Source organism: Paroedura picta, chromosome 15, assembly GCF_049243985.1.
Source record: "Paroedura picta isolate Pp20150507F chromosome 15, Ppicta_v3.0, whole genome shotgun sequence".
In the NCBI taxonomy this organism is placed as follows: Eukaryota; Metazoa; Chordata; class Lepidosauria; order Squamata; family Gekkonidae; genus Paroedura; species Paroedura picta.
This window is the reverse complement of record NC_135383.1, coordinates 22346862-22372036: the sequence shown is the minus strand read 5'-3', so window position 1 is coordinate 22372036 and position 25175 is coordinate 22346862. Positions and strand designations below refer to the sequence as shown.

General features: G+C 50.5%; 1 protein-coding gene across 2 annotated transcripts; it reads left to right on the top strand.

The window, feature by feature from the left end:
- Window positions 1–1609: 1609 nt before the first annotated feature.
- CHCT1 (CHD1 helical C-terminal domain containing 1) lies at window positions 1610–24297 on the top strand. 2 transcript variants are annotated; one of them, XM_077312028.1, is made up of 6 exons: window positions 1610–1806; window positions 2882–3013; window positions 5380–5555; window positions 10869–10968; window positions 21853–22013; window positions 24115–24297. In XM_077312028.1, the coding sequence occupies exons 1-6, from the start codon at window positions 1681–1683 to the stop codon at window positions 24275–24277; spliced, it is 858 nt and encodes a 285-aa protein (XP_077168143.1). In that variant the 5' UTR covers window positions 1610–1680; the 3' UTR covers window positions 24278–24297. The 2 variants fall into 2 exon arrangements, with proteins under 2 accessions (XP_077168143.1, XP_077168144.1); XM_077312029.1 differs by having other exon boundaries at window positions 1653–1777.
- Window positions 24298–25175: the final 878 nt, after the last annotated feature.

Sequence of the window (25175 nt, the reverse complement as noted above, 5' to 3'; positions counted from 1 at the left end):
TAGATGCAAAACAGAGTGGGAGGCTAAGAAGTATTCTTGAAATTAACTTTCCGAGACACCTCCGAGAAAGATGGAAGGCACTGGTGTGATTCCTCTGTACCAGCTTCAGAAAGCCAGGGGGACCTTTCTGAGCCAGAACACGAACCATCTTCAAGCGCGACACCAGCAGACAGGAGCGTCCGGCAGGAAGCGCCTCAGTTCTGGACTTGACAGCCAGCTCTTCTGCTTAGAGGGGGCTCTCCAGAACCTCAGGCAGAGGCATGTCTTTGACAGGTGACAGAACTTGTGGGGCCTTCTCTGGACCAACCAAGAATCCCTCACAGACAAGCTGGCTGAAAGGAGACTCCACCAAAGGCAACCATGTCTGAGCAGAGCCGGGTCTACACAGAAGCTGAGCAAGCTGCAGTTTGAGGACTTCGATTATGAAGAACCTCTAAACCAGGGGTAGTCAAACTGCGGCCCTCCAGATGTCCATGGACTGCAATTCCCACGAGCCCCTGCCAGCATTCGCTGGCAGGGGCTCCTGGGAATTGTAGTCCATGGACATCTGGAGGGCCGCAGTTTGACTACCCTTGCTCTAAACAGAATATTCACCCCCAGTTTTGCTTGTCCAATGGCCCAGGCTAGCCTGATCCCATCCGATCTCAGAAACTAAGCAAGATTGGCCCTGGTGAGAATTTGAATGGGAGACCACCCAGGACACCTGGGGTCGCTAGGCAGTGTCATGTCCACTTCTGGCTCATGCCATGGTGGCTTGGCCAGCGTTTCAGGATCCTATTGAAGCAGCTGGCTGGCTTTCTCCCCCCCCCCCCCCCCCAAGTCTCCCCTCCCTGATTCTCAGGCCCTGGGGCCATCTGGACTCCTATCGCGTTCTGAACATGACAGCTGTCCTTTCCTGCCTCTGGGGTCCTTGTATCCTCTTTGAAGACAAGGGGATGCACCCTGTAAGGCCACAGGCTGTGGGAACAAATGGCTTGCGGGCAGGTGAGGGGAATGCCTGGCTTTGTATCTGCTCCATACCTTTGCATGCTTTCAGCTTTAGCTCATCAATAAACTGCGCAAGTTTTCCCTAGGACTCAGAGTTTGCCTTTGAGGGGCAAAACGCCACGGAGCACGACAGACGATGCAATGGGAAGCCACTTTTCATTCATTCATTCATTCATTCATTCATTCATTCATTCATTCATTCATTCATTCATTCATTCATTATAATTATATACCACCCTCCCCGAAGCCTCTGGGCGGTTTACATAGGAACAAAGAACAATACATAAAACAGTCTATAAATACATAAAACAGTCTATATTTTGTCTTGTCTTGAGGATTCTATGGGGTCACCAGAATGGGACTATGACTTCTACCACACATGCACGCATACACGTACAGACTAATTGCCGCTTTCGTTGGTAATCCTGTGGGGCCTCTTCAATTTGACATGGGTCTGAACCCAGCTCTGTATTTGAAGAATAGCTCAAACGCTGGATCATCCAGGCAGCCTCCCCAGTCACCGGCCTTGGCCTCCCTCTCCCTCGTCTTCTGGGGATGCCCTTCCTCTCCTTTGATTGTCCTAGCAACTCGGAACCAGTTTGCCTCAGAAGTGACATCACAAATGTCCGTCCAGAGTCAAAACACCCCTACAGGCTCCACTGCAATTCACAAATCCTTTTCATCTTGGCCTCAATGGAGCTCCTCGGGAGCAGGGGAGGAAAAGGTGGGATTTGGCTGGCGGAGAAGGTTCTCCTGGGCAAAGGACATGGAAGAAGAGGGGCATGCCGTGGTGAGTGGAAGACCAGCCAGGCCTTCCAGGTGGGTCAGGGGGCATTTCCTTTGGAATTCTTATTTATCCCTATGTTATTTGTAATGTTGTACCCTCTGGCAGGGGCTGATGGGAATTGTAGTCCATGGACATCTGGAGAACCACACTTTTGGCCACCCTTGATCTAAGAAAACAAAAATGGTTTACAAGCAAGTTGAGGAAGTCTGTACAAGAAAAGCTGAAAGGCTGAGGCCCCAATCCACCTAAAACTTGGTCATGACCAACAGTATACTCTTAAACCTTTGCCTTGGTGAGGAATTTGCTTTCCCATTGTTGATTAATCTACTGCTTTTAGTGGATTCATCTGTTGGTTTATGTATATACATTTATACCCCACCGCTCTCCAGTGGGGACCCAGAGAGACTCACATCGTTCTCCTCTTCTCCATTATATCTGCACAACAACCCTGTGAGGGCGGTTAGGCTATGTGTGTGTGACTGGTCACCCAGAAAGCTTCCATGGTAGAGCCTTAATTGCCCAGATGCTAGCCCAAAATGCTAACCACTATACCAGGGGTAGTCAAACTGCGGCCCTCCAGATGTCCATGAACTACAATTCCCAGGAGCCCCTGCCAGCGAATGCTGGCAGGGGCTCCTGGGAATTGTAGTTCATGGACATCTGGAGGGCCGCAGTTTGACTACCCCTGCACTATACCAACCACAGGACCATCTGCTCCACTGGGGGGGGGGGGCTGCACATTTGAAGAGGCCCAAAGGGTTTATGGGGGGCCTTGGTAACTGAACCAACGAAATACCCTTTTTGTCACATACAACATCACTAATTGCACGTTCCTAATTGGTTGAATGTTCTAGAAATTTTGTCTTGTGTGTCTATAAGACAAGACACATCAAGAATAGATAGTTCACTCTTGGCTTAGGCCTTTTTTAGCCTGGCTCCTTGTCCCTGCAGGCAGACTCCTCCTGGAGATTCTGGAATCTGAGGAGAACTTTCACTGCAGAATGTTGGTAAACATTAAAAGAAAAACTTGAATAAAAATCAGAATAATGATGGAATTCTCAACTACGGGGACAGAACAGCTCACCGGCAAAATGTGATTGTTTGCAGGCAGCAGAAAGCCAGCCTCCAATTTGCCAGCCGAATGAGGCAATTGGCGGAGTGCCCCTTGTCAGGATCCTGCCGTCTGGAGACTCCCTCATCTGTTCCACAGATGGACTGACGCAAGACACCTTCAAAATAGTGAGACATCTTATTCGTTTTACCATCAGGGTCCTAAGCACATTGCTTTTCTTAATGAAGGGAGAACCAAACTTCAGGGCATATGAATTGCCAGCCGGTTCCTTAATTAATTAATTAATTAATTAATATACCGCCCTCCCTGGAGGCTCAGGCTCACTTACAAAATGAACTGTGCTTTATTCGGGGGTGGGGGGAGCAGATTTCCATACTACCCAGTAGATTGGCCTGTGTCTTTATTAGCCCTAATAAACAGGGGGGTGCATATTTCTGGGCCCATCACATAACCCATTCACAAATGCCCAAAGTGCGTATATTTAATCTTATCAGTTTATGGCTTTTATTTTTGTAGAATGCTGGTTTTTCAGTAATATCCAGCAGGGTTTTTTTTTTTTGTAACACTGCTGACTGCTACTGAGAACTAGCACCATGTTCTGTCCTGACCCTCCAGCACCAACTCCAGAGAAAGAGAGCGTAGATCCCAGGGACAGCCTCATGGGGATCTGCAGAGGGAGAGAGGAGCTGACGGAAATCAGCAACTTTATATATGAGCACTGGCACTTAAGAAAGAATCATAGAATCATAGAGTTGGAAGGGGCCATACAGGCCATCTAGTCCAACCCCCTGCTCTACGCAAGACAAAAAGCATGACTTGTATCCCACCTTTCTTCCTAAATGGGCCCCAAAACAGCTTGTCACAACTCCCTCATATCCTCAGAACAACCAACCCTGTGAGGTAGGCGAGGCTGAGAATTTGTGTCAGAATTCGAAAGGTGGCCACAGGCTCAAGGAGGTTGGGGACCCCGTTTTAGCGTACTTGGTGCTCCTGGCTTGGCCAGTGCCAGAGCGTGTTGAGGCTCGACTTTTGGTTGGGACCAATGAGATGAATGACATCTGCTGCCCTCCCCCCGCCCGGTAGCAAGATGGCTGGGGGGGGGGGGGTTTGCACCGGTGGGGGAGGGGGAATCCAGGACTGTTGATGCGGATATTCAATCCACATTGTCTTTTATCGGTTTTAGTTACATTTTAACTTTACATTTCAATGGAATTTTTAAAAATTGTTTTAATGTCCAATGGAACTTGATGCACACCCCCTGAGCCGCCTTTGCTGGGGAGGTGGCATGAGAATGAAATAAAAGAATAACTAAACTGGCAAGGAGCCCCCCCCCCCCCCCCCCAATTCCCACCCTGCAGATCCTGCCTCTTCCAGCTTCTCGAGTTACAGGCAAAGTGCCTAATTTATTTATTACAATTTTAGACCACCCTTCCCAGGGGCTCAGGGCGGTTGATGTAATGTATTAACATAACAAATAAAACAATCAAATTCAGTATAACGAAATATATTTTTAAAAATTAAATTAAAAACCTTTCCTGGAACCTTGCCCTGCAGGTCTCTGATCTCCTTTGGAAGAGTCAGAAGGCCAGCTGGACTTCTCTGGGGCTGGAGACCTTTAGCAGATATTGTCTGCTGACATACAGGCTCCTCTGAGGGGCATAGGGGAGAATGTGGCCCCATAAATATGAGGATCCAAGACCACGTGGGGTTTTTCGTGCCTTGAATAAATCTTGGTTGGTCTTAAAGGTGCCATTGGGCTCTGTTTTTGTTGCTTTGCTAAGATGATAAAGCAAGTTCAGCAATTAGTCAGGGGAAACACAGATTCAAAAGCGTCACCATGACCGTTTACGCACTGGAAGTTTCATGCCGGGCTGCAGACTGGAGTTTTAGTGGTGGCAGCTTGCCCCACCTCTGCCTGCACCCACACAGGGGAGGATTTGGCATGGTACGCCTCATCTGCTCCTGATTTGTGCTCCTGTACGGGAGCTGGGGTAGTGGAGTTCCCAGTGCATAAATGGTCCTAGGTGGTCTGAAGCAACAGAACAAAGTTTGAGTCCAGCAGAGTTTTTTGTTTTTTTTAAACCAGCAGAAGTTAATTCTGGGCGTAAGCATTTGAGTGCATGAACACTTGTCCATGCACACAAAAGCTTAAAAAGGTAAAGGTATCCCCTGTGCAAGCACCGAGTCATGTCTGACCCTTGGGGTGACGCCCTCTAGCGTTTTCATGGCAGACTCAATATGGGGTGGTTTGCCAGTGCCTTCCCCAGTCATGACCGTTTACCCCCCAGCAAGCAAGCTGGGTACTCATTTTACTGACCTCGGAAGGATGGAAGGCTGAGTCAATCTGCTGGGATTGCACTCCCAGCCTCATGGTCAGAGCTTCAGACAGCATGTCAGCTGCCTTACCACCCTGTACCACAAGAGCGTAAGAAAGCTTACACCCAGAATTAAACTTAGTTGCTCTCAAGAGCACAAAAGGACTGTGTTTTATCTTACAAAAAACGAGTGGAGGTTCTTCCTTTTTGCTCCCCAGTGCAAGGAATTTCTGAGGCCCTTTAAGAAGTGTCTACGGAAGCTGAATCCACCCAAGGATTTGCCCAAGGAGAAGAGGGCCAGCCGCACCCGGAAAAACCTGACCATCCTTGGAGACCACATTAACATGTTCCTTCAGCACTATTGCAAGAAGTGGGAGCTCAAGCACTGGAAGAAGTAAGGCCTTCTCCATAATGGGGCTACTCTCATGCATCTGCAGCCAGACAAATATTTGTAAACTCGCCCATTGCTGACCCCCAGCAGAAAATTGTCAAGTGGGGGGGAGCAGCCCACCAGAGCTGGGGAGAGAGGCAGGTTTGCCTAAACTGCAAAACTGTCCGCAACTGTCCGCAACTGAGAGCCAATTTGGTGTAGTGTTTAGGAGTGCGGACTTCTAATCTGGCAAGCCAGGTTTGATTCTGCACTCCCCCACATGCAGCCAGCTGGGCAACCTTGAGCTCGCCACAGCACTGATAAAGCTGTTCTGACCAAGCAGGAATATCAGGGCTCTCTCAGCCTCACCCACCTGACCGAGTGTCTGTTGTGGGGAGAGGAAAGGGAAGGCGACTGTAAGCCACTTTGAGTCTCCTTTGGGTAGGGAAAACCAACTCCTTCTTCTTCTTCTTCTTCTTCTTCTTCTTCTTCTTCTTCTTCTTCTTCTTCTTCTTCTTCTTCTTCCTTTTTATCTGCATAGCCTCACCCTAGGCTCTCTTGTCTTGGTTACATTGGTGTGTGACAGAATATCAGTGATTCAAGTGGGTCACCGTGTTGGTCTGAAGTAGCACAACAAAATTTGAGTCCAATAGCCCCTTCATGACCAAAAAATATTTATTCACGGCGTGAACTTTCATGTGCATGTCTGCGGAAGGGTGCCTGCCTTGAATAAATCTTTGTTGGTCTTAAAGGCGCCCTTGGACTAGCATAGCAGTGACTGACTTTAAATATAGGGTTTCAAGCAGTGGAGACACCTCCCCCCAAATGAGTCCCCTGGCCCTCAACCCTCAGCATGGTTGACTAAAAGAGGGTTGTATCCTGTTCACCAAGCTAAGATTTAGCAGATTTCACACTCATTGAAGCCGACAAACCACCCGTCTCAGAACTGGTGCATTGCACAAATATGCAGGTGAAGGAGACGGGAACCCAAGAGGAGCAAAGCCAGGCCAAACCAGCCTCAGTCTTCCCCACCTGGGACAGCACAGACCTGCTGCAGACGTCTTGTACGGGTAGGGCTGCCAATTCTGGGACGAGATATCCCTGGAGATTTGGGGAGGGGAAGATGGTCAGTGAGGCATGCAACAGCACCAAGTCCCCCTTCAAAGCAGCCATTCTCTCCAGGGAACTGACCTGCGTTGACCTGAAGAAAGGTGGACCTCATGGCCTCCCACCCCATTGGGGGCTCATCACCAAAGCCTCCAGATATTTCCTAACCCAGAGCTGGCATCCCTATTCCTGGTGTACTGATAGGAAGGCAGCTGCAACTTCCCATTGGGAATTATCTGGAGATTGGGGGGGGGGGGTAGAGTCTGGGGAGGATGGAAGAGCAGATCCCTCTCACCAGGGAACGAGCTGTAAAACCATTGATCCCCAGGTTGCATCTGGGAACTGGCACCCCTAACCTGGAACCATATTCCAGAGGGGCAAGTTTTGACCCAAGGGCTCCTAGTTGTTGGTTCATAGCTTGTCTGTCTTTCTTACCCTTGAGAAACCCCTGAAACATCCATTAGCCTTTGAGAAACCCCAGAAGTGGGGCAATCGTGCTGAATACGGTTGGGAGGCAGAGCTGTGGACACGCCCACCTAGTGCCCCTCCCCTTCCCACCCCCTCCATGGCTACCACTGGCCCTTTTAGGAGGTCAGCTTGACCATATATCACCCGATAAGTGTTTAACAAATCTAAAAAATATATTAAAAATTAATTCACTCCCACCCATTCAGGAAACCCTACCAGGGCCCTCAAAAAGCCCCAAAATATCACGAAACCCTGTTTGAGAAACCCTGGCGTCAGAGGACTCTTTTGCTTCTCCTACAAAGCTGGACACTTTAAAACCAGGCAGGCGAAGCACAAATAGTTAAACCACATTACCTGTAGGAGCAAATAATTATTGATTGTTTATTGCCAGAATGTTGATGGCTTGGAAAGGGAGCGGGTGTGAGTGAGTCCCATTTGGTCAGCCCTACAAAAAGAAAATAAGGACATCCATCATTGCAACAGAGTTTAACTTCTAGGTAAGGTCAGCAAAGGGGCAGGAGGGAACGACTGATGAGGGCCACGTGGAACTTGAGAGCCTGCTGGTTTGATAGCCACCATGGTTCAATATCTTGTTAAGCGGGGATGAACTCTTAGGTATCCTCCCGGTCATTTGGACATGACAGCTCTGCCATGTTGCCCAGAAGCAGGAGTTAATCAAAAGCCTGTTTGTCTCATGGAGGCCTTCCAATCAATAGGGCAGCCAGGCCGCTCTCAGCCCCTCTGGGTGCTTCTCTTGGGCTCACACCCAAGACTGGATCACCCCTCCGTGATTAACTGGCTCTCAAACAGCCAGTCCTCCACTGATCTGAAAGCCAAGACCAGGGGTAGTCAAACTGCGGCCCTCCAGATGTCCATGGACTACAATTCCCAGGAGCCCCCTGCCAGCGAATGCTGGCAGGGGCTCCTGGGAATTGTAGTCCATGGACATCTGGAGGGCCGCAGTTTGACTACCCCTGGCCAAGACAATGTTAGATGTCAGCCAGGCATTTATTTGTTTGTTTTATTTATTTAGAATTGCAGTTTTTATATCGCCACTCCCAGGCGGCCGTTCACAAAAACAAGAAAAACAGCAATATCAGTTAAAAGTACCCCCAAAAAACAATTTAGATATAAACGCAAGTATCAGAAAGCATAATTTATCCCCCACCTTGGTGTCGTGGTTATGAATGGCAGCTGCTAATCTGGCAAGCTGGATTTGATTCCTTGCTCTTCCGCATGCAGCCAGCTGGGTGACCTTGGGCTAGTCACAGTCCTGTCAGAACTATCCTCTCAGAGCAGTTCTCTCAGAGATCTCTGTGCCCCACCTCCCTCACAGGGTATCTGTTGTGGGGAGAGGAAGGGAAGGCAAAAAGGGAAGTATAAAACCCAACTCTTCTTTTTCTTTCTTTCTTTCTTTCTTTCTTTCTTTCTTTCTTTCTTTCTTTCTTTCTTTCTTTCTTTCTTTCCTTCTTTCTTCATGGAGTGAGAGTTAGTATACATCAGGCTCCCAGAAGATGGGCTTGCCAACCTCCAGGTGGAGTCTGGCATCCCCTGACATTAGCCTTGATCTCCAAATGAAAAAGATCGGGGAAAAGGGCTGCTGCTGAGAGCTGACCCAACAGCTTTGCTTCCCTGCAGAGCTCCTCTCCAGACACCACATGCAAATCTCCAGGGCTTCCCCAATCCAGGGTTGGCAACTTTATCAGGAGGTCTTTGCCTCTAGTGACAACATTCCCAGGCTGGCTTTCCTTCCGTGAAGATGCTCTCTCGCCTGGGCTGCCGTGGTTCTCGGGTATCCGTGAGGAGCTTGGTGCAGGTTATGTTATGATATGAACTCAGCCCCTGTTGTAACTTCAAAAGGGATGTTGCAGAGCAGGGAAAAATATGGAGGAGGGCGACCGGGATGGTTGGAGCATCTTCTCTAGGAGGAAGGCTGGAGAGCCAGGGAATTGTCACTTTAGAAAAGAGACAGCTGGACGGATATTATCTCCTTTTTGTTTTGGGCTAATGGGAAGCTCCACATCTGGAGGCACTTGTGCTCTGGAGCAGGGGTAGTCAACCTGTGGTCCTCCAGATGTTCATGGACTACAATTCCCATGAGCCCCTGCCAGCAAACGCAAATGCTGGCAGGGGCTCATGGGAATTGTAGTCCATGAACATCTAGAGGACCACAGGTTGACTACCCCTGCTCTAGATCTCAATGTCTCAAGGCAAGGCTGTTATGCTCTTTTTGCTGGACCTCTAGGATGACAACTGGGTCCCTGTGTGACACAGGAATTTATTTATTTATATCCTTGATTATATCCCACCACTGTCCATGGACTCATGGCGGGTTACACAAAAACAGATTAAAACCCCAATAAAACCAGACACACCCCCAAATACTATTTTTAAAACCCCAGCAAAAGGCAGCATAATCCCCTGTCCTTCCTGATGTACAGTCAACCAGGGTCTAGGTGTCGCAGAATGGTATTGCATTCAAAGAATCATAGAATTGCTTTTTCTCATTGGAGTGCAAAACACATCGTGCACAATTCCCAAGAGAACTTAGGTGGGAAAAGGTGTTGAGCGCAGACACAGGACTTGAATTAATGGAATACCGACTCCAATGCTGTGATAATTGAAAGTAAGCTGTGAGGGCAGAAAAGGCCAAAGTTTAATTCTGGATAGAAATGTTTGTGTGCATGCACATTTCTTCAGGTACAGTGAAGTAGGTTAGGCGGAGAGAGAGGCACTGGTCCAGGGTTACTTAGTGAGCTTGTTTCGTTTAAATATTTCAAGTCATGCTCATGTCCCACCCCTGGGAATGTAAGGAAGTTTAGAAAATAATATGCAGGCAGACAAGAATAAAGGACCCCACAGTGCCTCCCCAGTCAGACTTAGTCCAGGAGGTCATTCTTGGCTGTACCCTGCTCAATGAGAACTGCTCACAAAGGACTGTAGGGTGCAAAGCCAAGGGCGGAGAGACCCAAGCCAGAATTAATTGCAAAATGGGGAGGGGCAAAGTTTATTTCCCTGGCTCAGATATCCCCAGTTCCTTCCCTGGCTTCATGGCTGAGTGAGGATTTGAATCCAAGTCCTCGTCCATCCCACCCCACTGGGTCCCATGTCACTTCCTAGGATTGCCTGGGGGTTTGGGGTTGGGCCTAGAGAGGGTGGGGTTGGGGAGGGAGGGAACCTCAGTGGGGCTCAATGCCTTCGAGTCCCCCCTCCAAAGCAGACCTTTTCTCCAGGAGAACTGCTCTCTGTCCTCTAGAGCAGTGGTCCCCAACCCGTGGCCGGGCTGTGCATGCACACATGCGCCGTGCGCGGCCTAAAACGCAAATGCGCGACACTTTCGCGCATTTGCACATGCATGAAAGTGCCGCACACGTGCGAATTCAACCACGCATGCGCAATGCGCAGGCACGGCCACGCATGCATGGCATGTGCAGGCGGGCAGTTTCCCTGCCGGTCCCCAGCCTCAAAAAGGTTGGGGACCCCTGCTCTAGAGCAGGGGTAGTCAACCTGTGGTCCTCCAGATGTCCATGGACTACAATTCCCATTTGCTGGCAGGGGCTCATGGGAATTGTAGTCCATGGACATCTGGGGGACCACAGGTTGACTACCCCTGCTCTAGAGATGGGTTGCAATCCCGGGAGAATTCCTTCTTGTGCAGCAGTAGGAGATGGTTTGCGTTCCCCTTTGCTGCTGGGTAGCCATAAGACTGGGACTCATCACTGCCCTCCAGTTGTATGTCACCTGTCCACTGCCTGCTTCCAGGATGCTGTGGAGGTTCGTGGCCCTCTTTTCGGCCCTCGACGAGAAGCAACTGTGCAGGTTGTATCGCTACAGCAAGGCCCACCAAGGATCCAAGTTCCTGGTAAGAACGAGAGGCTGAAAGCGAAAGCCTGACACCAAAACAGCAGCATGCCGCTCGAGGTCAGAGGTGATCTCCTGCCCAGATGGGGAGAGCTGGTCCAGAAGTGCCATTCCTGGCCAAGAGCCTTAATCTGGCATCATGGAGCCAGGTCATTCTTAAACAAAGGCTCCCTTCCCTCCCTTTGGCACCAGCAAAAAGGTCATCAACAGCTCTTGGCCAAGATAGTTAAATGGCACCTCCATGCCAGATGCCGGATGAGGGTAAGCATTAGCCCAGGTGATGGCAGTCATAGGGTTACCAACCTCCAGGTGTGGCCTGGAGATCTCCTGGCATTACAGCCGATCTCCGGACTGCAGGGGTCAGTTCCTCCGGAGAAAATGGCAGCTTGAATCCGCGCTGAATGCCCCTCTCCAAACCCCACCCCCAAATCTCCAGGGATTTCTCAACCCAGAGCTGGCCAGGACTGGGAACGGCTGCTAGGGTTTGGTTTGCTCTTGCAAAACAGCTGCCCTCTTAAGAGTCTCTACTTATTTCAGTCATTTTGATGCCGGCTTGCCACCCAGAGAGAAGGTTAAAAACATTGAGAATCTTTAAAAGGGACGTATGTGAAATTTAAAACCAGTAAATAAAACTTACAAACACAGAGTCAGAAGCTATTTGCTGAACCAACAGGGCTCTTTGTGGTGTTGCCAACCTCCAGGAGGGGCCTGGACAACTCCCAGGGTGACGGCCACGGCTGATCTGCGGCTGACAGAGATTGGTGGCCGCCCGAGCCTCCCCTCACATCCAGGAGGGTGACGTGGCAGGAAAGCGTGGCCAAGGACTTAATATCATTTCAGTGGTACCTCCATGGACAAAAGGATGAAAAAGCCTGTTCTAGAGGGAGCTCCTTGATTTGGTCTAGAACCCACTGATTTGTCTGAAGTATCTGTGATACTTTCCTCCACCCCTGCTTGTCAAATGAATCAACTTCCTTCCCATTCGCTTTCGTAATGACCCAACTTTCACATCCGTATGTAGCAGTGGGGACTTATTACGGCATGAATTAACTTGCCCTTGGTCACCAGTGACACACCCTTGCCCTAACTCAGGGGTAGTCAAACTGCGGCCCTCCAGATGTCCATGGACTACAATTCCCAGGAGCCCCTGCCAGCATTCGCTGGCAGGGGCTCGTGGGAATTGTAGTCCATGGACATCTGGAGGGCCGCAGTGACTACCCCTGCCCTAAATGATCTTTTCCAGCTCCTTGGTGGCTACCACCCCCATTCCCAGCCTCCTGGTTTCTTAATTGCAGTCTCTCTCTTGGTTGATGATGGAGCCGTGGGCAGGTTTTTTTGGACATTTATTTATTTTACTAGGCTTCAAACCCCGCCCATAAGGACGGGCTTTGAAGGGGCTGGGGCACCCCCCCCAGCCACCCCCCTCCCTGCTGATTTCCCGGCTTCCCTGTGGACCTCGGAGCAGGCCCACCGCGTCAGGGATGTGGCGGGCCTGCTCCGAGGCCCGCAGGGAAGCCTCCCTCGGCCGGCCACCTACCTGCCAAATCCCCGGTCCGCGGCAACCTCCATGCTGCGCGCCTTCCGATTGGCCCCTTGGCCATATCCTGGAATCGGCCCGCCCCCTTAACCAATTATGTATACCGCTCCCTGAGCGGTTTACAGATATCCCCACCCTCTCCCCACAGGGGACACAGGGCAGCTTACGACATTTCAAAAAACATAAATGAAATAAAAAAGCAATAAAAGCAATAAATAGAGCTTTAAAACCAATTAAAACATTGAGTAATTATTTGGAGAAACAACCATGACTGGCTAGCTCCCTGATTCATAATGTTAACTGAAACAAGTAGTCCGAAATGTCCTACAAGATGTTGGAGGATCCTATAGAACAGCGGTTCTCAACCTCGGGGTCACGACCCATTTGGGGGTCGATTGACCCTTTCCCCAGGGGTTGCCGAGGCTGCCACTGCCTTCCTAATGCCACGAGGGTTGTGTGCTCCAGCGCGCTCCAGCTGCTTTGGCAATCACGAAATACAGAGGAGGCTAGCGCTGCGGTGCGGAGGGGAGGAGCACTAGCTGGCGCACCAGCGGCAGCACCACCCCTCCGTGCCGTGGCCACTGGCTGCCTCAGGCTTCCGTGATCGTCATCGCGCCATAGTGTGCAACCCCTTGGGTCACCGAGGCTGCAGTGGTCTTGGCGACCGAAAGGGGGTCGCACCATCATGTAGGTTGAGAATCACTGCTGTAGAAGAAGAAGAGTTGGCTTTCGTGCCCCGCTTTTCTCTCCCTGAAGGCGTCTCAAAGCGGCTTCCAATCGCCTTCCCTTCCGCTCCCTATAACAGTCACCCTGTGAGGTAGGTGGGACTGAGAGAGCTCTGACAGAACTGTGACTGGCCCAAGGTCACCCAGCTAGCTGCATGGGGAGGAGGAATGGGGAATCAAACCCAGTTCTCCAGATTAGAGGCCGTGACTCTTAGCCATGGCACCGAACTGGCGGGCACCAACTTCCCCGAGGAGCTGATTCCAGAGAGGAAGAATAGTTGGAATCTGCGAGGTCTGTAGTCTGCATGATTCAAAGACATATGAAGACTATCCTGTAGGGGGCGCTGGAGATGTGCATTCAGTATCATTAGAATCATCAAAACTTCCTGATATTTTGCAAATAATCTTCCTGTCCCTGGCATATTCTTGTTAAGATGCTGAATTCATGGAAGTCAGAGAATCTGGAGTAATAATTCTGGGTTTTCAAGGCTGACTCCACATTATATCTCTGCTCGAGGCACTGGGTGGAGGGGGGTTTGTTGAGCTGTGGGATAAGGGGAGGGGGGCAGGGGGTTAAGAGCTGTTCTTGCCACAGAGGGTTCTATAAGAGCTGAGTCCCAACCTGTAGCTGGCAACCCTATTCCCAGAGATCATGTAATTGCAATGCACTGCTGCATCTCTCTTACCAAGGGTTGGTGGGTGTTAAACCTGTGGGTTCACAGGTGAACAGGGACACGGGTAGTGAACTGAGCTCTTCATTGAGACCCCCGCAAGGGTACAAACAGAGCTAAGAACTGAACCAACAAACCCCCAGAACACTCCAACGTATATACACAAGCTACGCAATAGATCTCCTCACCAGCGTGTGCTATTCAGCCGTTTCACTGTAAAACTGGCTGGATCCAGCAGATGGGATCTAGGGGCAGATTGGTCAATCCGTGCAGGCCAGGATCTTGCCTTGGACCTCAAGCTCAGTCCTCGGCAGGGCTACGAACACCACTGACAGGATAGAGGAGGCCAATTGTATGCCATTTTCCTACCCTACCTGCATCAGAGACAGACAACAATTGGCACAGAAGTGGTGCAGATCCCTTATAAACAGAGCACACTGTGATCAAAGGCACAGCTGGTGAAGTTTCAAGTGTCTGTACGGCCCCCCTTCCAGGATAATGCAGTGTGTGGGCAGCTAGGGGCTTCATTGGCCCCCCTCTTCCCTCCTCCCTGCTGGATATTAAGGATTGGTAAAGTCTTAATATCCTTAAAGTGAGCAGAGTGCCTGGATGAGGCAAGTAACGCAGCGGCTGGCAGAGTGCGTGTGGAGTGAAAACAACAAACAAAGAAACACACATTCACCAACGTGGCAATTAACTAATATAACTACCGTTTAATAAAGAACTTAATACTACATACTTAGAGGTAAAGATAAGGTTCCTGTTCTGTTCTAAATAGCTGGATGGAGAGAGATGCTTGAGGCATCTACCTGCCATCAGGTTGCTTGCTAGAGAGACAGAGGAGAAAGGGAATGGGGAAATTACCCTCTAGGGCAGGGGTAGTCAAACTGTGGCCCTCCAGATGTCCATGGACTACAATTCCCAGGAGCCCCCTGCCAGCGAATGCTGGCAGGGGGCTCCTGGGAATTGTAGTCCATGGACATCTGGAGGGCCGCAGTTTGACTACCCCTGCTCTAGGGACAGGTCAGTGTGATCAAAGGTGAGAGTGGTCAGTGTCTATCTCACTAACTCTATGGCAAGAGAGTCCTCTTTACACCCCACAAGTCAGGAGACATCGCATAGAGAGCTGTTTTCCAACACTCCCTTTATGGCATTGGTCCCCAACATCCGATTCAGAGACCGGTACCGCTCCTCCCCGTCCTCCTCCCCAGCTGCTGCCTCAGGGGCTGCCCTGCCACTCTGCTGCCGGCTCACCTTTGGTGCTCTCCGGCAGCTGCCATGGCTGGGGCTCCCCCTTGGCATGGCACTGCTCAGCTGCTGCTGGCAGCGCCCCCCAGTGGGCAGCGGAAGGTCAGGGGTGCCGGCAGGAAATCAAGCGGAGCAGGGGCTCAGGCGGCGACATCCCTCAATAAAAGACTACCCCCACTGTCCCTCAGTAAAATTGTCAAGCGTTGACCAGTCCCCAGTGATAAAAAGGTTGGGGACCACTGCTCTATGAGATTCTTCGTGGGGGGAATGGATGGTGGTTTGCATTGTTTTTTCCACCACATCTTTCCTGGATTATGTTAAGGACTTGTGTTTTATGTCTGGGTTTTATGGGAGTTTTATTGGGGATGTTGTTCATACTTTTGTAACCCGCCATGAGGCCAATTGGGAGTGGTGGGTAATAAATTGAAATAATAAGAGTAATAAGAGTAATAATAATAATAAACTAAGCCCAGTGAAAATAGGGGAGGCGCACAGATTGTATCTGTGATGGTTAAAAGCACACCACTTATTAGCAGATTGTAAAATTCTTTCGGAAATGTGGATTGAGAGATGTCCTCACCTGTCTGCCTGTGTATCCTTCCTAGAATCATAGAATCATAGAGTTGGAAGGGACCTCCTGGGTCATCTGGTCCAACCCCCTGCACTATGCAGGACACTCACATCTCAATCGCTCATCCCCTGTAACCTTCCACCCCCTTGAACCTTCACAGAATCAGCCTCTCCGTCAGATGGCTATCCAGCCTCTGTTTAAATATTTCCAAAGATGGAGAACCCACCACCTCCCGAGGAAGCCTGTTCCACTGAGGAACCGCTCTAACTGTCAGGAACTTCTTCCGGATGTTTAGATGGAATTTCTTTTGACTTAATTTCATCCCATTCATTCTGGTCCGTCCCTCTAGGGCAAGAGGGAACAATTCTGCCCCATCCTCCATATGGCACCCTTTTAAATACTTGAAGAAATATTTAAATCCTTCTGCTATTGTTCACAGTGGGGGAAAGAAGAAACTGCACGGGGTCAGTACTGTGTCTCAGTTCATACCTACTGCTCTCTTCCTTGTCCTGAAGTCTTTAAAAAAATAAGAGGTTAGAGAAGCAATCCTGTTCACACTGGTTTGGGACTCTGCTCAGCTGCTGCTTTTTCATGGAACTAAGTTTGAGCCTCTTGTGGCGCAGAGTGGTAAGGCAGCCGCCTGAAAGCTTTGCCCATGAGGTTGGGAGTTCGATCCCAGCAGCCGGCTCAAGGTTGACTCAGCCTTCCATCCTTCCGAGGTCGGTAAAATGAGTACCCAGCTTGCTGCTGGGGGGTAAACGGTCATGACTGGGGAAGGCACTGGCAAACCACCCCGTATTGAGTCTGCCATGAAAACGCTAGAGGGCGTCACCCCAAGGGTCAGACATGACTCGGTGCTTGCGCAGGGGATACCTTTACCTTTACCTTTACCTTTTTAAGTTTGAGTCCAGGGGCCCCTTTAAAATCAACAATGTTTAATTCACAAAAGCTGATACCCAGAATTAAACCTGGTTGGTCTTATTGGTTCTCAACCTGGGGGTCCGGGACCCCTTTGGGGGTCAAATGACCCTTTCACAGGGGTCATGGCAGAGCAAGCAGCTTGTCCGGGGGGGGGGGATGCCATCCACCCAACAGCCTTGTGGGGTAGATCAAGACAAATCGTTCGTCTGTCTAGAGCAGGGGTAGTCAAACTGCGGCCCTCCAGATGTCCATGGAGTACAACTCCCAGAAGCCCCTGCCAGCGAATGCTGGCAGGGGCTCCTGGGAATTGTAGTCCATGGACATCTGGAGGGCCGCAGTTTGACTACCCCTGCTCTAGAGCAGCGGGAAAGAGCGAGATCAGCATGGTGGGACAAGAGGCAGAACTGAACTGAGAAACCCCAACATGAGGAACTGTATTAAAGGGTCGTGGCAGAAGGAACGTTGAGAACCGCTGGTCTTAAAGGTGCTGCCGGATTCAAACAAAGTTTTGTTGTCATCCAATAGAATAGAGCCATTCTAGTGAAGAGAGAGAGACATCTAGTGGCTGGACCATTTGCGACACTTAAGTGGGGAATGTACACTTGGGTGTTCCCAGAACCGAACATCTAGGCCAGCAGGTTCTTTACCTATTTCTGTAAACTCTTAAAAATAGCCAAAACTGGGGGAAGAAAATCCCAAGGGGCCTTCCGGAAGCACTCGGACCTACAACGCTTCCTCCCACACCTCATGTCTGAATGAGAGCAGGCGACGAATAAGCATCTCCAGGTGGGACTTGCATTCCCCCCCAGAGCACAGAGTTCAGTCCCTTGAGAGCCAGTTTGGTGCAGTGGTTAGGAGTGCAGACTTCTAATCTGGCATGCCGAGTTCGATTCTGCACTCCCCCACATGCAACCAGCTGGGTGACCTTGGGCTCGCCATGGCACTGAGAAAACTGTTCTGACCAAGCAGGAATCTCAGGGCTCTCTCAGCCTCACCTCCCTCACAGGGGGTCTGTTGTGGGGAGAGGAAAGGGAAGGCGACTGTAAGTCGCTTTGAGCCTCCTTCGGGTAGGGAAAAGCGGCATATAAGAACCAACTCTTCTTCTTCTTCTTCTTGGCGGGAACGGCTGCTTTGTGGGGCCTCTGCAGCATCACATCCCTGCTGAGCTTTCCCCCACCCATCCTCAAGAGTTTCCCAACCCAGAGAGAGCCACCCTGCAGGATCATCCCAGTTGTGTCCCTTGGGAAGTAGCATTCACAATGGAGGTGGGGGATACCATCTTTGAATGCTCTTCTGCACTTTTCACAGTGGTCCCCAACCTTTTTATCACCGGGGACTGGTCAATGCTTCACAATTTTACTGAGGCCCAGGGGGGAGGGGTAGTCTTTTGCCGAGGGACGTCGCCGCCGTCTGAGCCCCTGCTCCACTTGCTTTCCCGCCGGCACCCCTGACTTCCTACCGCCCGCTGGGGGGTGCTGCCAGGAGTAGCTGCGCAGTGCCATGCCGAGGGGGAGCCACAGCCATGGCAGCCGCTGGAGAACACCAAAGGTGAACTGGCAGCAGAATGGCAGGGCAGCCCCCGAGGCAGCAGCTGGGGAGGAGGACGAGGAGGAGCCACGGCCAGTACCGATTGATCTACGGACCGGGACCGGTCTCTGGACCAGGGGTTGGGGACCACTGCCCTACAACACACCTTGCATGCAGAAAATCAGCTCATCCCAGAGTAAAGGTTTAAGCATACCTTTCACCCTGCTGTGTTAGCTTTCTATTTACAAGGAGCAGTCAAAAACAACAACCCAAACTGGGTGAACTGGGACATTCCCTCTGGCTCTCGGAAACTAGCATCACCCCCTGCCCAGATCTTGTGTTCTGTGCAGCTGCAGTTCCCAGCTGCTAACACTCACCCCTTTGCAGTGATGCAGAGCGCTATGAGACCGTGCTCTTTTTGGAGCCTCATGGGGTCAAATCCTTTCCATTTCTGTCCACAAAACAAAGTCCTTGGTTCTTTTTGGAACATGGTGGGTCTCTCTCTAGCTCACAGCACTGCTGGTGGCTCTCCAAGGTCATGAATTTTTCTCACCCTGCTTTCCAAGAGCCTTTTAATGGGAGATTCCTGATACTGAAACAGGGAGCTTCTGGGTGCAAAGCAGATCCTTGGGAGGCGAGCAGCAACCTCTGGCAAGTTGGACCCATCTTCCTTAATGGGTACCTGTCAGGTTGCCAGCTCTCATTGAGGAAATTTGGGGTTGGCGCCTGGTCTAATAGGATGTGACACCATAGAATCCACCTTCCAAAGTGGCCCTTAATTCCAGGTGAACAGTTGCAAAGCCTAGGAAATTTCCAGCCACCACCTGGAGGTTGGTGAATATACTCAGAGTTCACCCCTCCAAAGCAGCCATTTTCTCCAGGGGAACTGATCTCTGTATTCTGGAGATCACTTGTAACTCTGGGAGATCTCCAGGCCCCACACGGAGGTGGTCAACCCTGCCTAGATTCTCTTTCTGTGAATTTCCTCCCAGGGAACAGATTTCTGTCATCTGGACATCAGCTGACTCCCAGGAGATCTCCAGCCACTGCCTGAAGGTTGGCAGCCTTAAGACCAGGATGGGGTACACAACCTGTCGCTGCAGCATGATTGGCCTTCTGTTGCAGATTGCTCCTCGTTCTTTCCATGCAGTGAGGGTGCCTGGGCCGGGGCCAATTACCAGCATGCAGGGCTGCAATGGGCCCAGGCCTTGATTTCGTTACATGGGATTGTGTCAGGTCCGTGCTTGACACAATCCCATTTATAAAAGGGCTATAAAAGGTTCTTCAAATAGCACACATCAAACCAAGATGGAGTCCCTCAGGTCAACCACAAATCATGGCAGAGATCAGATGGCCTGATCCTGACAGATTGTTAAAATTCATCTTAAAATCATAAAGGATTCTTTTTTTAAAGGGGCGGGGTTCAGAGAGAGGTTCAGGCCTGCATGAAATCCTATAACGAACCGTCGATTCTTCACAAGAAGACAGAAATAAATTAAAGGAAATCTGAAGGCTGATCAATAAATGGTTGCGAATGAAGTGTAACTCACAAAAGTTGATTTCAAAAATTTGAGTAATCAAAACGGGGTCCTAGGAATTAAACCCGCTTTCCCAATACTTCTTCAGTGATTAAAGGTAAAGGTATCCCCTGTGCAAGCACCGAGTCATGTCTGACCCTTGGGGTGACGCCCTCTAGCGTTTTCATGGCAGACTCAATACGGGGTGGTTTGCCAGTGCCTTCCCCAGTCATTATCGTTTACCCCCCAGCAAGCTGGGTACTCATTTTACCGACCTTGGAAGGATGGAAGGCTGAGTCAACCTTGAGCCGGCTGCTGGGATCGAACTCCCAACCTCATGGGCAGATAGCTTCAAACAGCATTTCTGCTGCCTTACCACTCTGCGTCACAAGAGGCTCTTTCTTCAGTGATTACTCCCATGTATTACAAATAAACATTCACAGCGTTTATAAACAAAAATAATTGGGTTTTTAAAATATTCATATAGCATACAAGTTCAATATAAATTACAGCATACTTCATAAGAAATGTTCTTAGATATCGGCTTGGCATGTGCTCCTGGAATATGGGGGAGTTCCCTGACATGCCCACAGAAGAAATGATTAACAGTAGATTTAAAACACACCCACAGGTGTAATCCAGGCGTTGCCAAAATAGTTAATCAAAGAACCACAAACATGGTAAGTTTATTACATAGATGTATTTAAAAAACAACTTCGATCCCAGCTGGAATTCAAGCTGTTAGGCAAAACAGTATCAAAATGAGCTATGTTGTAATTTATATTGAACTTGTACGATATAAGATATAGAATAAAAAACAATCGATCGTTTTGATTACTCACATTTTTGAAATAAACTTCTGTGAATTACACTTCATTTGGAACCGTTTATTGATTAGCCTTCAGATTTCCTTTGGTTTATTGTTGTCTGCATGAAATCCTGCCCTGTTTGTATACTGATAAAACAAACACAATTAATGTTTGCGTTATAAATTTGCTTTGACATCCATGCCACCCATCCTGGGTCTGCTGGTGCTCCCAAGAAAGAAAGGCAGACTAACGTCTTTCCATCTTTTCTATCCAAAATGTGTATTGTGGTGGCCAATGACTTACTGCTTAAAACAGGAGGCGATTGGCCCTGAGTAGGAATATTCAACCAATAGGAAAAAGGCAGTCCAAGGGATGTACCCAGAATGCCTTTGGGTGGGGTATCCCCCACTCAGGGTGTCACAGGAGCCTGGCTGGCTTCTTTGAGCCACTCTAACACGAGGGCCAAGAGCTTGGTGGGGGCTCCTTCCTTCTTCTCCCCCTATGGGCAGCTCCAGCTTCCAGGCCCCTTTGGGGTGTTCCAGCTATCTGCCAGGTCCTCCTGTCCTCCCTGCACCTCCCAGCCCACCAGCCTGGATGCCGCCTGGGCCAAAACCCTCAACTGAGCTAGTGGGAGTGAGGCCAGGCCCTCTTGGCCCAGTCAAAAACAACCAGAGGCAGGGAACCAGAGGCAGGAGCCCCAAGACTGTGGCCGGCTCCTTGCCCAGGAGAAAGGCTGGCCCCGTTTCAGACCCCCTGCACCTGCTGCAGGTCTGGGGACCAGGAGCTACTCATCAGCAGATGTGCGTGGATGAATTGGGCACAGCAGCATGCTACTGCCTCCTTAAGTTCTGGCCAGCAGCCCAAAATTCCTGGAACTGTACATGTGGCTCTGTCCAGAGGGAGCATGGAGAGGCCTTTGGCTGCCCTCCAGTGGTGGCCTGTGGCCTATCCAGGGTGGGCTGACCTGGCTACATTCTTCGAAGGGTGTCCCGAAGAAGCAGTGAGGACCTTGGCCCTGCCCAGTGGCAGCCTTGGGAGGGGAAGCAGGAGTCCCCCAGCCTGGCCCAAGGGAACAGCACAAGGGGTGGGGTGGGGAGGGGAGGACTAGCTGGGAGGGACCTCAGAGCACCCTGCAGGGTCCGTCTGCGTGCCATGCGGATTCTCTGCTTCTGGGTCAATAGTCCTTTAGAACAAGGTCGTTTGAGGATAAAGGAGCCACAGGCAAAGATGCCCAGGGGGCAGTCCAAGAGAAAAAGAGCAGACCATGCTGCTGGCTCTGCTGCCTCCCCCTAAAGGCAAGAGTCTGAGAAGCCCCCTCAGCCACTGACTGACCTACCCGGTGCCTGTATTTCATTTCAGAAGGCTTATCAGCTGGTGGAAAGCTCAGATTCGGGCACTCTCCTGAAGCTGCGGGACTCCTGGGGCCTCAGTGGGGATGCGAAGATACAGGGGAAACACACCCAGGTGGGCTCGCAGGGGCCAGGGGATGACCTGCCCGCAGGGAAGAGCATTAAGAACAGGTAAGTCCAGGGAAGGGGAGGGGGCACTCGATTGGCTGCTGGTGTCAGGACTGGGCAGGGAGGAGGCCGAAGAGCCAGAGGACGAGGCGGGATTGAAGGAGGGCAGCCTCTCGAAATGCAACAGATTTCTTGGGACACTTTGAACCTGCTTGTCAAACACAACAACAGAAAGCTGATGGATGCCACACAGATCTGAACCCAGAACAGGTGGCAGCCAATCTACCAGTACCGTTTGGCCAGATTGAAAAAGGAAAAGGGGGGGGGGGGAAACGGCCACACAGAGGCTCAGTGCTCCCCCCCCCCCCCAGCAAAAGGCACAAAGTGTGCTTTCTGTCCTTGGGGGCTGCCTTGGCATGGCCTCCTCCAAGCCCAAACAGCAGGCATTCTTAAGGCTGCCAGTTCACTCGGACAGTTTTGTTCATGAAAAACAATGAAAAAGTACCAGACATTTAAATATTGGGGGGGGGGGATCCCGGGTTTTTCCCTGGAGCCTCCGGTCCATGCCTGGCACCCTTATCTGCCTGCTGTCCACAAACTAACCCAGCCAGGGTGGGGTGAGAAGAGCTCTGCCCTCGGGGGCAGGCCAACCGCCCTTCTTCAGACTCCGATGTCGTGTGGCCTCCTGGGATGGGCTTGCGGCTCTGCGGCTGCTGTTACCTGGGCGTTAGAAAGGTGGGCTCCAGGTCGGGAAAGGTTGGAAGCCAAAATGCTCTCCTAGCTCCAAGAGAGCTGCCATCGCCGAGTTCAGTTTACCTGACCCATTCTCCCCCCTCCTCCATCTTACCTTTACAACCCTGTGAGGTAGGTTAGGCTGAAAGAGGGCAATTGACCCAAGGTCCCTCTCAATCTGTCAATCCCTTGTTAAATCCCACTTTTCAAGTATTCAGCTTCCTTTATTTTTATTTATTTAAAACATTTAATGTCATTTTTTTTAATGCAGTCAAGGTCCCCAAGGCAGCGAACATGAAAACATTTGAACAATTTAAACAATTTTTTATTATTAAATTTCTAGACCGCCCCTCTCTGCAGACAGGTGGTTTACAACTTATTAAGGTTCAGTTTAAAATACAAGACCACAATAAATACCCCCTGCTCTGTTTCCCTGCCTTCTTCTCCATGTAGCCATTAGGACCCTCTCTCCCAATGAGAGAACAAGAGAACCTGACCCCCAGTTGGATGGGGCTGGCGGGAGATGGAACTCTTTTATTGCCATCTTTAATGTTAATGTGTTAAAGCAGGGGTAGTCAACCAGTGGTCCTCCAGATGTCCATGGACTACAATTCCCATGAGCCCCTGCCAGCAAATGCTGGCAGGGGCTCATGGGAATTGCAGTCCATGGACATCTGGAGGACCACAGGTTGACTACCCCTGTGTTAAAGTGTTTTTAGGGGTCATACTGGGTTTTAATGTTTTATTGTGAACCACCATGAGTCATTTTGAGAGCAGTGGTATACAAATCTAAAAATAAATATATAACTATAATAAAGTAAATAAATCAGCCAGACAGTCAGTCAGTGGTTGGATTTTGTTCCAGAGAGGGAAGGCCATATGATTTTATTTACTTGTTCCAGCCGAAACCATACGATTGGCGGAAGAATGCTGTTTTAGAGGCCCTGCGGGACTCACGTCGTTCCATCAGGGCCCAGATCTCAGCTGGCAACCGATCCCACTGGGTTGGAGCCAAGGCCGAGAAGGCCCTGGCTCTGGTTGAGGCCAGATGCACTTCTCTCGAGCCAGGGGACACCAACATGCTGGTATTCTAAGACCGTAGCATACCTCCGGGGGCGTACTGGGGAAGGCAGTCCCTCAGATACAGAGTCCCGCTGCTCTCTTTCTCTCTCTGCTGTGTACAGGGAACAGATGGAACCTGGTTGTTGCATCAAGTGACCAAGTTCATGGTGGGGCCTGAAGTTCTCCTGGAGCGAGAGCTCATCTCTGGACTGCAGAGATTAGTTCCCCCAGAGGAAATGGCTGCTTCAGAGGTCAAACTCTATGGAATTAGAGGCCGGCTGAACTCAGTCCCCTCCCCAAACATCAGCCCCCCAAGAATTCCCCAATCTGGGGCTGGCCACCCAATCTCTCGGGGCTTTCATTTCTCCAGGCCTCGTAGGACTTCTCTGACCAGGAGGAAGGAAGGCATCGATAGACACAGGCTCCTCAAAAAGCCCCACAAGGATCACATTTCTAGCCTTGCCGGAAATGACGCAGCGGATTTTACTTCAATGCCAGAAACAGCTCTTGGAGGACAGACCAGTAATCTGTAGCAGAGCAGTAAAGATACTTCTTGCCAAACTGAGTGTTCAGAGCTTTCCTAAAATTTGCTGACTGCATCTCGACTCACGAGAGAAGCAACCTCTCCTGTACCTGCCCCCTGCTTCATTCTTGGCCTTTATACAATCTCTTGTCCAGCATGGTTTTGACCCTCCGCATTGACAGAGGCCTGGGAGGAGCATTTTGTCTGTTGAAAGCCAAGAGGCGAAAATTCCTTGGAACGAACCAGAGAATTCTGGTAACTTCCTCACATTGGGAAAGGCAGTGCAAGAACCAGGGCGTAGCAAAGGCTTAGAGAGGAGACCCCATAGATTTCCCCCCTGCTCCCACAACCAACTTGTTTATGCAAACAGAACCAACTTCTGGACCAGCCTTCCGAAAGACTGGAGGAAGGCTCGGCGGAAGAGCCTCTGCTCTGTGTGCAGAAGGTTGCCGGTTCAGGCTGTGGCATCTCCAGTTGAAAAAAGCATCAGCTAGCAGGTGACAGGGAAGATCTCTTCTTGAGCTCTTGGAGAACTGCAGCCAGGTGGAGGAGGCAAGACTGACCTCGATGGAGCAATGGGCCGACTCATTCTAAGGCAGCCTTTCTCAGTCTTTTGACTGGAGGAGCCCCTGAAATATTTTTCAGGTTTTGGGGAGACCCAGAACTTTCATGGAAGTGATGTCATCTGGCCACACCTTCCTGTCACACCTGAGGAGTGGGAGGGCGGGAGATAGGAGGCAGTTTGCAGCAACTGGCCCCTTCCCCTGGGTGCAGTAACCATGCGAGAACACCTCCCCCAGGTCAATGGAAGGGGCCGGCTCCCTACTTTCACGGCAATGCCAGGAACAGCTTGTGGCCAAGTCGGCTCGTGCAGGGTATAGGCCCTGGGGAGCTTCCACGGAGCCCTG

Coding starts and splice junctions, on each gene's coding strand:
- CHCT1 (XM_077312028.1), top strand. CDS start 1,681: ATGGAGCTCCTCGGGAGCAGGGGAGGAAAAGGTGGGATTTGGCTGGCG. Junction 10,969..21,852: donor ACCAAGGATCCAAGTTCCTG/GTAAGAACGAGA, acceptor ATTTCATTTCAG/AAGGCTTATCAGCTGGTGGA. Junction 22,014..24,114: donor GGGAAGAGCATTAAGAACAG/GTAAGTCCAGGG, acceptor TCATTTCTCCAG/GCCTCGTAGGACTTCTCTGA.